The 12,754-nt window shown below is 42.2% G+C and overlaps 1 protein-coding gene across 2 annotated transcripts in view; it reads left to right on the forward strand.

The window, feature by feature from the left end:
• SLC12A8 (solute carrier family 12 member 8) overlaps window positions 1-12,754 on the forward strand; it is a 652,049-nt gene that overhangs the window by 487,457 nt on the left and 151,838 nt on the right. For both annotated transcript variants that reach the window (XM_069616644.1, XM_069616643.1), the window contains exon 10: window positions 6,175-6,886. In XM_069616644.1, coding sequence (XP_069472745.1) covers window positions 6,175-6,886 — 712 coding nt within the window. The remainder of the gene's footprint in view (window positions 1-6,174; window positions 6,887-12,754) is intronic.

Raw genomic sequence — 12,754 nt, forward strand, 5'->3', positions numbered from 1 at the left:
AATTCCCTGAACTGCTTCTGTTGTTGGCAAAGGAGGCTACAAGTACTAACTGGGATTCAAGGCTTATTTCTCTGGAGCTCTGCACATGGTACCTTCTAATAAGTTGGTTATCGTTTCAGAAACTAACTGTTTTGTTGGTTTAAAGCACTTTACATTTGTTGAGATCCAACCTACGGGGGCAAGCCCATTTTTAAATCCTACCCAACTTTTAAAGAGGTTTAATTTGATTCCAGATTTTAGTATTATTTCAACAAAAGACATCGAGAGTCTGGATCTGCCAACTTTTTAACAGTATAACTAACTGGGCTTTGGTTTCTTTTGTTTCTTCGTGGTGGTGGTAGAACATATTTGTAGAAATGCCAGGGCCTTTCAAGAGATGGGACTTCAGGTTTTGGTTTTTCAACCCACTTCATTACCAGCAAAATTCACCACAACATGACATAGGAGGCAGTTTAATCAGGAGGCTGCTATTAACCATCATGCGAGAATGACAAACAAAAGTTATGACCCTTCTTCTTCACTGTCCACTCAAAGATGTACTCAAGATCTTGGCAGGATGTCAGGCAACTGGTCTAATGCCACGGAAGTCTTATGTTGACCAGTGTTCTCATTTACAGAAACTTTCATTAATGTGTTGTCCTGGAACATTTGGGGATTTATGAATCTTATGAAGTCGCAATTGTTTTACTACAAGAGCCCAGGCTTTGCCACCTCCAAGGGGATATCCTAAGGGGGGAGGGGGTCTGTGCATAGCGGCTAAGGCTGAACTCTCGCTACTTGCCATTACAACTGAAGGAACATTCAATAGTTTCCTATGTGCAGTTTTACCTAGATTCCCTGAGGTCTTGACTGGTGGCTACACTGTATGATCCACCAGAGGGCAATTCCACTGATGAACTAATGCTGAGTGTTATTGATGCACTTAGAGTGTGGTGCTCTCAATCTTGTAAGGGTGAAATTATACTTGCCAGGGACATTAATGTTGATTGCTCATTACCCGTATTGGGAGAAAAGAGAGGGGTGAACAGGTAAAGGCATTAAAAAGGGGTAGGGAGTGATTGGCAGCATTGGCGAAATTCGACTTGCACCCCCTTGTACCTGAGGACCCCAATTGAATACCACCTGGAGTAATGGAGTCTATAGTAGCCGTATTGATTTTATTTTTGTGAACTGTTATTGATGTGTTACCTGAGCAGTCGATTCGCCTAGTGTACATGAGTGATCATACTTTGTTTGTATGAAATGTGATTTGAAACCACCTAGATCTCTGGAAAGGTTGTCTGTCAACCCCTCTGTTAACATCCAAGGAAATCGACTTCTCTGGTCTGCAGTTAATATAAATAACCTTAATTCAATGTTGCAGCAAAACGGTGGTATATTTAGGGAATTGTTGATTGATAGTAATTGGGATATGAAAGAAATGTTGGAAATCCATTGGCAGCTTGACATATTGTCACTCATAAGTCCTTGGGAAATTCGAGGGTGCTCTTTGACCTAGGTATAACTAGAAAGAAACAAGAACTAACCTCAACTGTTTGGAGAACTAGAAGAAGTCCTCTTTTACTGGAGGGGGAAAAAAGAAAAATTATAGTGAGTGCTAGAGTGCGATATAAGACTTGGTTGCATGACTATGGATTTGGATAAGTTACGTCCAATTGGAAGTTCATCAATAAGTTGATTAGAACCAATGATAAAACATGTTTGGCACCTGTTATGCACACACAGATCTGGCATAGCTGGTATGAATTATGTGGAATTACAGAGGGTGCGTGGGGAGTTTTTCGGGGAGAAATGTATTGAAATGTAAAGGAAACTAGGCCCATGGTAGCTTTGAAACCTACATACAAAGGTAATGCTGTTTGGATGCAGGTGTTGGAAGCTGATTTGGCCAGAAATATGGTTAAGATTAAAGCTGATTGGGCACAGGGCCCGGATGGGTTGTCAAATGTTATTATGGCTGACCCTTTGTTTTGGGCAGAGCTATTGCGTGAATTATACCTCCATATTTGTGAGGTTGGTATAATTCCAGTGTCCTGGCAACATATGATCTTAATTCTAGTACACAAGAGGGGGTTGCGCTTGGTGCCTGACACCTATAGACTACTGGCTATGATTGATTGCAGTGCAAACATTTTTGCAAGTCTTCTGTTGAAAATGTTAACATCTTGGTGTGAAGGAAATAACCTACTGAACATACAACAGTCTAGTTTCCGAAAGGGGTGCAATAGATCACACTCTGTTTGGGGTCTTCTTACCCTAATTTCCGATACATTCCAAAACCCTGGGGCATCCTTGTATATGTGTTTTGTTGATTACTGTGCAGCTTTTGATAGTCTGATGAGAGCTAAATTGTGGGAGAAATTGGAAGCGTGCGGCATTGACTCCTCACTATTCTACTATATTAAACTTCTTTATAGCAATACATTTGTTAAAGTGAGGGTGTCACAGGAGGGATCCCTGTGAAAGTCTTTTCCCACCAATACTGAGCTTAAGCAGGGGTGCGTGCTCGCACCCCTCTTATTTAATCTGTATGTAGCTGACCTTGCCCCGACCTTGAAGATGGCACATCATTTTCCCCTGAAGTTTGACAGTGAGAACATCCTCTGGCTCACTTATGCAGATGAGACTGTCATTCTGCATGTAATGGCAGTGGGACTGCAACATTTGCTAGTGGCTCTTCAGCAGTATGTTGGTGAAAATGGTCTTTGTTTAAATTCCACAAAAACAAAGATAATGGGCCTCATTACGAGTTTGGAGGCAGCCATGCCGTTCATACCGGCATGGCTACCCCCAAACTCGGGTCCGGGTCTCGCAAAATGGGAATAACCGGGCTATTCCGACCTTTGCGTGCCAGGTAATTGCCATTCGTGGGACCCGGAACCGGTACGTCCCCATTCCCATTTGAGCCCCCATAGGGCTCACTGGGAATGGGGAGGATGGTAACAGACCCGTTTGTAACGGGACCGTTGCTGCCATCCTGTTCTGCTAGCGGGTGCCGCTCTACACGCCTGGTCTGACCAGGCATGAAGAGCGGCCCCGCAAGCAGAACTCGTAATGTGGCGGTAGAGTGATAACGGCGCCAGCAGCACTACCGGCGCCGTTACCACTCTACCGCCAGGGTCATAATGAGGCCCATTGACTCTTGGTAAAAGTGCATGTGGTGGTGCATCATTTACGTGGAGACTGGGTGGTTCTTGTTTAGAACAAGTTCAAGAATATAAGGATGTAGGTTTACTTATTAAGGCACCCCCGTCATTCATGTATTTATCTGAGGGGATCCCACTTAAAGCTTAGCAGAAATGGTGGCCTCAAAGAGAGCAATATATAATTGTGTTGGAAGATCCATTGAGGCCAAGGTTAATGCCTGTAGGATTCCTATCATCCCAGGTATTGTGTATGCCCTTGATCTCCTCCCCGAGAAGGCAGTCTCATGGTTGGCTAAACTAGAGGCAAACATGTTGCTTTGTATACTTGGCCTCCACAGGTACCACCCCTGCAAGGCCATTAGACTAGAACTGCGATTGCAGTCTCTGAGGTCTTTATGGAAGATGGCTGTTTGTAAGCTTTGGGTTAACATTAATTTCCCTGAGATGACAAGTGGAACACTTGTGAGTTTGACATTGGGCCATGCAAAATTACGATCTAAACGTATTAGGTATAGGGATATGGAGAGTATTGTGCACAACCATTGCCAGGACATTGGTTTATCAGCCCCATTAGACTCAGAGATGGCCTTATTATATTTTAAACGTAGTTGCGAAGTCGATAGCTCATGATTGTGTGCTATCTTTGGAAGGGTTTGCTAAAAAGAAAAAAATGTTCTTTATACTCAACAGGGCTTGTTTACAGAAACTCATCGCAGCTATCGGATTAAATTGCACACACCGGCATTCATTAGATGTATTTTATATTTGCACCTAGGTATCGTACCGGTGTTTGACTATTTAGGCGCTCGGAAGAGCATACCAAGAGAAGAGCGCATATGTCGGCTCTGTAAATTACATGTCGAGCCGTCATAACATACATTAATCGAATGTTCTGTCCTCAGACCTAATCATGAGAAAGGCTATTCTAAATTGCAGTTGCAACAGTCTGATCAGTCTCGGCCAACAGTATTTGGGGCCGAATCCCTTGTAATTACATTGGCAGCCTGTTATATATGGCTGCGGGCTAAAGAAATGTTAGATGCAATTTGTCGATTGAATGTGTGAATGAGAACCAGGCTTTTTTAGCTATTGTGTTTTAAAAGTGAAACGTTTTTAATATGTATTGTTTGTGCAAAATGCTGGTTTTATATGTTCAAATTAATTTTGTAAAAGATCTTATGTGTTCAGTGTAAAAGGTTGGTATTACAACTATAAGCACTTAATAAAAAAAGAACAAACTACTTTGGGACTTAGCAACTATCAGGATCCTAACTTCAGACTAAATGAACATTTCTTGCACTTGTTTTAGCCATCACTCACTCTATTTAAGGAGCCTTTTACATGTTTCTTTACCCTTCCCCCAACCCTCCCTGTGTTTCGACCAAATATAAGCCTTTTTAAACCCTTAAACGAGCTTCACGTCCTTTTGAGATCCCATAATCTGTGATGGAGCACAGCATGGAGATCTGCAATAATAGCTGCCATTGTGAACACTTCCCCATGATGCTGTTGCTCGATTTTCACTTCCTTTTTCCTGGTGCACTTAGCACGATCACAATCTGCAATAGTCTGTGTGCGTGCAGAGTTTACCTTCTAGAAGGAGCAGTACATATTCAGGGAAAGCCGTTCTGCCTGGAATTTCTGATGTGTTCACACACTATAGCATGGGGCTGTACATATGCCCAGCACTGATTTTCAAACTGTGCCCTTAATCATGTTGCATGGCATGCTATCCTAGTAAATAAAAGATGGTGTTCGCTTTAGAGCATAACAATTTCGAAGACCATCTTTTCTTCAGTTTCTCTAAACAATGGGAGATCAGAATACCCTCAGACCCTTGCTAGGGCTACCTTTGATTAGTACCTGCTGCATATGCAATGGTTTCCAATTCTTCCTGAAATCTAACTTTGTCCTCATGTAGGTATACTCATTGAAGACACATTCTTTATCATTTCCCTGAAACCATGTGGCTTCTTTTCACCTTCCCATATTCCATTAGGTCCATCAGTCTGTGTTGGCAATGACATGTATAATTAAAATGACGTTTATCATTAACCCATTGGCACATCGATCCAACCTCTGCTTTTTTTTTACATGTTAGGTTGTGCTTGAATCCATTTGCCCAACTTGCCATTGTTTTTTAGAGTAATTTCTGTTTACTTAATGCTGCTTTTTCATTCATGGGTATGGTGCAATTCTGAAAATGTATCTGATGACATCATTAATGACATCCCAAAATCTCTATCTGCAAATATCCAGTTTTTTACATTTTCGTTTTTTTATTTTTATCAAAATAGTTCATGTCCATTTTTCTCACCTTCGTCCAAAATCCTGCCATTGATTACTTTTTTCTCAAGAATGTTTTACATGTTTCTATTTTCGAATACTTGGTTTTTGGTAATAATTCTTGTGAGAGAAATGAAAGTGATTCCAATATTTTTTTTAACTTTGTTATGTCTACCTGGTGTCGATATCTTGAACATTCTGCATGACTGGGCATTTCGTAAGGACATCCCTACTACTTTCTCTGCTCTTTGTTTTAATGGGATATACACAGGTCATAGCTTTTGAGAGTACATGAAATCTAAGAAAATAGATGTGGCCCCAGGATCTTATTCTGCCAAGTGAGAAGATCCTGTTTCGAATCAAAGCATCTTCATCTCAAGTCTAAGGCTTCTGAAAGTCCCTTCCACATTGATGTTTGCTACTCAACGATGCACGTCTCATAGGGAGAAATTGTATAAATTAGAGTTTTGTCTCTTATAGCATTTTGTAATCTGGATCCTGGGAAAATTATTGTTATATGAAGTCCATATTCTGATGTTCTACTCTTTTTCTCAACAAGACAGATTGAATGCTTCTCATGGATTTTTCAGAGGTCTCAAATTCGAAATTGCAATAAAAATGTTTATCCAATGTATCTTTTGATGTTTAACATTGCTCAAATGTATTGTATTAGATATTGAATTAGTCATTGAATATTGGTTTCCTTAACCTCTGTTTTGCTTCCATTTAATTTCCTTCACAGAGAGGCCCGAACAAAACCCCAGTGGCCGCCATTGTCTTAACCAGTCTCGTGACCATGTCCTTTGTATTTGTTGGCCAAGTGAACGTGCTGGCTCCAATTGTTAGCATAAATTTCATGCTGACGTACAGTGTGGTGGACTATTCCTATTTCTCGGTCTCCATGAGATACAACCTCCACCAGAAGCTTCAAAATAGGAGAAGGCGAGCTTCAAGGACTGTGGGCTCTTCACAGCCTCTGATTACTACTAAAGCAGCAGGCTATGGGTCGGATGGCATTGTTGCCAAGACATCTGCTGGCACCTTGCTAGAATTCACAAAGGACATGGACCAACTTTTTAAACCAGCTAACAAAGATCGACCCAACAGCAAAGAAGAAGAAAGACAAGCCCATGATCAAACAACGATGAAGCAGAGGAAAACGAAGACGCCTGCCAAAAAGACACTCCAAGATAGTTTTCTGTTAGATCCCAACTACAGGTTTGTCCCCGCTCAAGAAAGGAACAGTAGCCAAGAAAATACTAATATGCAAGCAAATATTAATGTGCTGATGACTAGACATGATGATGAGCCAGCACAGCAAGTTCGCAAACAGATCGATCAAAATGACGCTGCACCACATCTAACAGACTCTGCAGGCGGCGACGGTGAGATTATTGGGAACGGAAGGCAGAACTCTAGCAGGCTGGAACATTCACAGTTGCACAAAACTGAAGGTAAACCTTGGAGTAGTATTGGTTCTGACAGTGAAGCCAATCAGTGTTGTCAGGTGGGAATAACCAATCATCTCTCTCCTGCAGTTCCCTGCTGTGATTCATGGCTATCATATTTCTTTCAGATTTAACAGTAGATTTCGTGGTGACGAGTTCCAATGAAAAAGGCAAGTGCAGTTTGGGCCACTGCTACATTGCAGAAAAAAGTAAATAGTGTGTTTTGCAGCACTCCTTTCACTTGGCCATACATTCTTAGGCCTTTGCAGTTTATTGGCCTGTTACAACACAGTTACTTTGCTCATATCCCTGCTACTGATATGTAGCCCTCTACTGATTTGTTTCTTATTCCAGTCTGCTTTTATCCTTCTTCTTTCATACTGCATTCTCCCAATACACATTGCGTGGAATTGGCTAATTGTATCTAACAATTTAAGTTTTTTTGTCTGTCTTGCATCTGTTGTAAGATGCTAAGCGCTGTATGCATGAACTTCATGCTTAGGGAGTGAAGGGACGTTGTGTGTGTGGGGGGGAGTGTGCACGTATTTGTGTGTGTGTCTGTGTAGAGCGAGAGCCTATGCTTAACAACCTGTGCCTGAATGCACAAGGGTGGTGCACTGGCTGTGAAGAAAAGGATGAGTGCCAAGCCCAGGCAGTAGAACTGGGTCAACTCCAGGTTCTAGGAAACCCCTGCATTAAGCAAAAGCTACAACTGCAGTATTAGAAAAGTGTAACATCTGCACAGGCGTTGTGCATTCGTCTGTCACAAGAAAAGTCATTCTCTGGGGTCTAATGGAGAACCAAGAAAATCGGAAGGGGCCCTTCTCTTGTGGTCTACCCCAAGGAGGTCAGAATACAAGTTTGTGTCCAGCTCTAGGGGCATCTGAAGAGATGCTGCCAACTGAGATGGTTAATCCTTAAATGACACTTAACAGCAGATCCAGAGAATTAAGAGATTAATGCAGGCTTATTCCACCTGTTCTACTGTATCCCAAGTCCAGGCTAGGAGAACTGCAAATGAATACATACTTACAGAATAGAACACTCATAGGAAGTACCTGAAGGTACACTAATGTGGACTCCCCACTAGCCACCCTGTCCAAAACATGAATACCTATGGACAAAACATTCATCAGCTGCTGCAAAGCACAGGCCTATACTGAATACACTTTCAGAAACCATCCTCACTGGAGAAGGTAGAATATATACACATATGAGAATACTATAAAGGTAGGGCTGAGTTAGAACTAGAAGGGCAGCACACACAGTATGATGAGATTATGCAGTTCCCTCCCACTCAATAAGTGCGTCTTTATCATACGGTTCACCAGGATTTACTGCTGAGATCTAAAAGACCACTTGCAATTTGCCCTTGATACCACTGTGCCCCGTTATAGGAAATAGGCAGAGGATAGCCATCGTCTTGTCACGTGTGGCAATCACAGAACACATGATACACATTATGTGTCACACCATTTTTTAAAGGTATCAAGGAATGTGGTCTACAGGATGCGGTAGAAGTCCAAAGAGAATAGTCCATACAAAGAGTGCAAGGAACAGATAGGACTTTAATTCTGTGCCCTGGTTCTTAGTCTACAGGATGGAGCAGTCAAAGTTCAACAGTGTTCTAAACAAAGCAAATGTTTCTACTTGTCAACCCAGGGCATTGTTCACTCAGACCTCAGTCTTAATTGTTGGAGTGCCCTATCACCCCTCTTTCACATGGCTTGACTTTCCGTCATGGCTTGGGTTTTTATCTGGGCTGTGGGCTTTGTCTTGGCTTGGTTCATGGCACTTGTGCCGCATGGTGAAGTGCCCTTGTCCTAGAAGGACGTGGCTATGGTCTTGCACAGTTACCTGGGTAAGCCCCGAAGGATCACCACCATTGCCCTAATGGTGATTTGCAGATCAGCATGTGTCGGTAGTCCCCAACCCCCCCTTAGCCTGCTGCCTAGGTCTGTACTAAAAAAACGTAGTTTATTTGGTCTGATGGCTTGGCTACCCCAATCAGTGTCTAAACTATAGCTCCCATTCATCTTATTCTTTCAGTCAGTCAATCAAATTTATTTTGGTTAAACAACAAAATACCATAGACCCAGAATGTAAAACCAATAAAATAAGATGTATCATAAAATAGCAATAAAGGTAGTTCTATGCCACATAGTAACAACTTTCGAATAGCGGGTAATACACAAAAAGAGTCTACAAGCACACATATAAATTGTGCAAATTCCATTCAGTGAAGAAGCTAAATATTTGTTGAACGGTTTTTCCTAATCGCCAAATCAGTTCTCAGATGGGACAGTGGGATCTAAGAAACCAAACAAGAGTAGGCCAGCAGGATACTTGTACTGATTTATATAAGGTGCTTTAGGAGTTGTTTCTTTACCAGTTGCCGAGCCCATGCTAGCAGGCTTCTCCAGCTTCCAGGTTGTGTAGTCCTGGCTTTAGTCAAGTCATGGCTCAGCCGGTGCTCCTTCTCCACTTTTCACTCTTGCTTTATATCTGCACCCCTCCCCTGGCATGGCTACTGCACTGGTCCTTCTTCCCTCTCTAGCTTATTTCTCTAGTCACAGCACTCCTCTAGGAACACCATCTATCCGTCCTCTATTCATCTTGCTTCTAACTTCTTTTATTGTGGCTGAATAAGTTATTGACAAAGCAGTTCCTGATTCATGGGTCTGCTTTCCTATTTCCTGCGTTCCTATGATTGGTTCTTGGCCAAGTGGTCCACCTCCCCCCAATGTTATGGCTGGTGTTTGTAATTCCCTGCCACTCTACAGCATAATTGTTTGCTAATGGATCACCCCATCCACTGGCCCCTGGAGCTCAAAGTAATAAATATAATTTCTGCCACATTGCTGTCAAGTTGTAGAATAATGAGAACTGCAGATCTGGCTTGCAAGCCTCTGCACATTCCTGACAGCAAGTTAGTTTTTCCCGAGTGACAACACCATTAGGACTAGTGTTTTCTGGTGAAATCTTGTGTCTGCTTTGAGATTGTCATGGAGCCTTGGCCCAGAATCTGTCCATCTAGTGTATGCTCAATATGGGTTAATGCTCTGTGCTGGGACCTGCACAGAGGGTCCATGAATGGACCTGCAAAGAGAGTCTGTGAACCACAAATGCCTACCTTTCAGAGTAGTGAATGCTATATCCTGGTTCAGGGGTCTGTTCTCTCCCTGTTTTCCCTGGGATGGTCAATGGGGGCACTGGGTGTCACTGTTATTGTGTCACCTGTGGCTCCCTCACATGGAGTATGTTCCCTCACAGTTCTCCCTTGCACCCGGGTCTCAACTGAGAGAGGTTTTCAATAGGAAACGTATGGCTGCCCCTCATTCCAAGAGCACGCCAGTCCTCCTTTAGGTCTAATAAACAGGTGACCTTGACACACTTGGTAGTGGAGTTAAGATTTCTCATAGCTCTAGAGAGGCAGTGCTTGCCTCGCTGGGATCCTGCTTAGGAATCAGAGTGCAAGACGGCATGCATGGGCTCAGCCTGTATCACACTAGGTCTCAGGAGAGAGGCACGGAAACCAAATTATGACCTAGACATTTTGGGAGAGATACAACCAGGTACAAGGTTTGACCCACAGACGTCTGAATGTTGACAAAACAACTATTTTCTGCACCGATAGACAATCTGTAAATGAAGAGAAAATTACTTTTTTTCATTTTTCTTTAATATGTTTCCTCCCACCGGTGTGTAGATTGAATCTACAACAGCACTCCGCATGACTTTGGGTTTAAACCAACAAGCTTGCCATTCAGAGTCCAATGTTTTTCCCATTGAATTCCCCAGCGGAAGATACGCTTTTCTAACTAGAAAGTTGGCTCATTGAGTCACATTGCTCCTATGCTATATTCTGGTGTCTACTATACACACCTGAAATATAAAATTGAAGGAAAACCTTTGTAGATACAGTATGGATCATGGTGATAAAGCACAAAACAGCCAGCTTTATCCACTGTAAATAGTAGAATCAATCCAAACATGCACATTGCAACTATGATATTAGGAGTTAGTAGCTAAAGCAAATATGTGATACATCAAGTCAATTTCTTAATTACAATCTACATGCTTCCCAGTGTACTCCATTGTGGGCTTCGTTGAACACCTTGTTGATCTCGGCCATGAAAAAAGAGGTCTAGAGATGATCCACCACAACCTCAAACTATGATTTGTAGGTCATGACTTGACCTCTAAAAATCTACTTGTCCGATCATTTGTGACTGTTCCAAAACATCATAAGGAGACTTCCTGGAGCCTATTGAGCTATGTTTGAGGTGACCAGATTAAAAAGAACACCGCTTGGAGCTAGGGTACATTCTGGGTTCTCACAAGGGCTAAAAGACCCTGTTCAGCTGAGAGATTTACTCCAAACTCGTAATCCAACTATAAACGTAGCATCTCCATGACTGGTACATATGCAAATGATCTTGGCAAGCAACATCCATTCAAGGGCACGTATTGGCCGACGAGTAGCTTCATTTAGGAGATGGTCAGACCTTAAAACACAAGGCTGATTGTGTGCATGTAGTAATGGAGCCGGCACCCACAAAAAGGTTTTCCTGGTTCTGAGACCCGTAAATCAGACCGAAACCATCCCCCCAGTTTCCGGGACGATAATGCAACTCCAACTTTTTATTTAACCAGTACAGTTATTCTTGAGGCGGAGGTGCTAGGCTCTAAACCTGTAAACTGTTGTGTACACACAAACACCCACGCCCCACCTCGGCCCTCTGAGAAACCATATTCTTATGTATTTAAAAGTGGAACACAGCTGTGAGATCCAAGTTATAGCCTCTCATTGACTTCCTTAGTTGCCCAGACGATGTGCAAGAGGCTTCTATGCACAATGCCTACACTTTTACCACAACTTGGCTCATGGGTTTTTCAGACAAAAGTGGATAGCACACCTAATTTGCCCTGCTTTGGTAACATGGGACATGAGCAGGCTGTAGTCTCCAGTGATTTAGGCAAGCAGTGGAAGTTCTGAAACATCAGCATATTTAAGCAGGTATTCGATCAGACATTGCTGATAATTGGCTATGGCTAAATCCAGCCAGGAAGAAGAGAGCTCTTTCTTGCTTCTATTAGGCAATTTCTGCAAAAGGCTATTTCTATCAGTCCGGAAATACCTCTTTCAGGATCCTCAGTCACTATTCAACATAACGTAAAAACATTGGGAATCACTTTAAATTCTACCTTTTCTATGCCACCTCAGAACAATTAAATAATGGGTACTACCAACTACCATCTTATGTTATTAAACCTGCTTTGCCCACTACTCTCAGAAGCTCCTTGTGCAATGATTTCTAGGGCTATAATTTGCTCTTATATTGTTTACTGTAATGTACTCTACCTGAGGGGCCCAAAATGCTCAATTCGTGATCTACAAATTCTACAAAATTGGGGATCATGTTTTTTCACCAACGCCTCCATAAGTACACATATATCTCAAACCCTGTGTGAAGTGCATTGGCACCCAGTGAAATTCAGGATCATTTTGAAAAATGTTCTCATAAAGCTTTGTATGGAACCTCTTCCTCCTACATGAAAAACTGGATTAAACGGTGCACTTCTGTTCCCCCACTATGAGCAAACTTACAAAATAAATTCCAGATACCTCGCTTTAACTGCATTCTTTGCTTTGGTCACTCCTCTACGTTTTTGGGTGCCAAACAACGGAATGCTTTGCCTGACAGAATTCGCTATGTGAAGGAGCTTTACTCATTTAACAAGAAAAACAAAACCTTGCTGTTTTAATCGTCAAGCTTTTCATGCTCCCCTATTTCTTTGTTTTCCTTAGTTCCTAACATTATGTATTGTTGAGTGCTTAGATACCTCCAGGGTGGTAGCGCCAATACACGA

Source organism: Ambystoma mexicanum, chromosome 9 (assembly GCF_040938575.1).
Source record: "Ambystoma mexicanum isolate Mex_15411 chromosome 9, UKY_AmexF1_1, whole genome shotgun sequence".
Taxonomy (NCBI): domain Eukaryota; kingdom Metazoa; phylum Chordata; class Amphibia; order Caudata; family Ambystomatidae; genus Ambystoma; species Ambystoma mexicanum.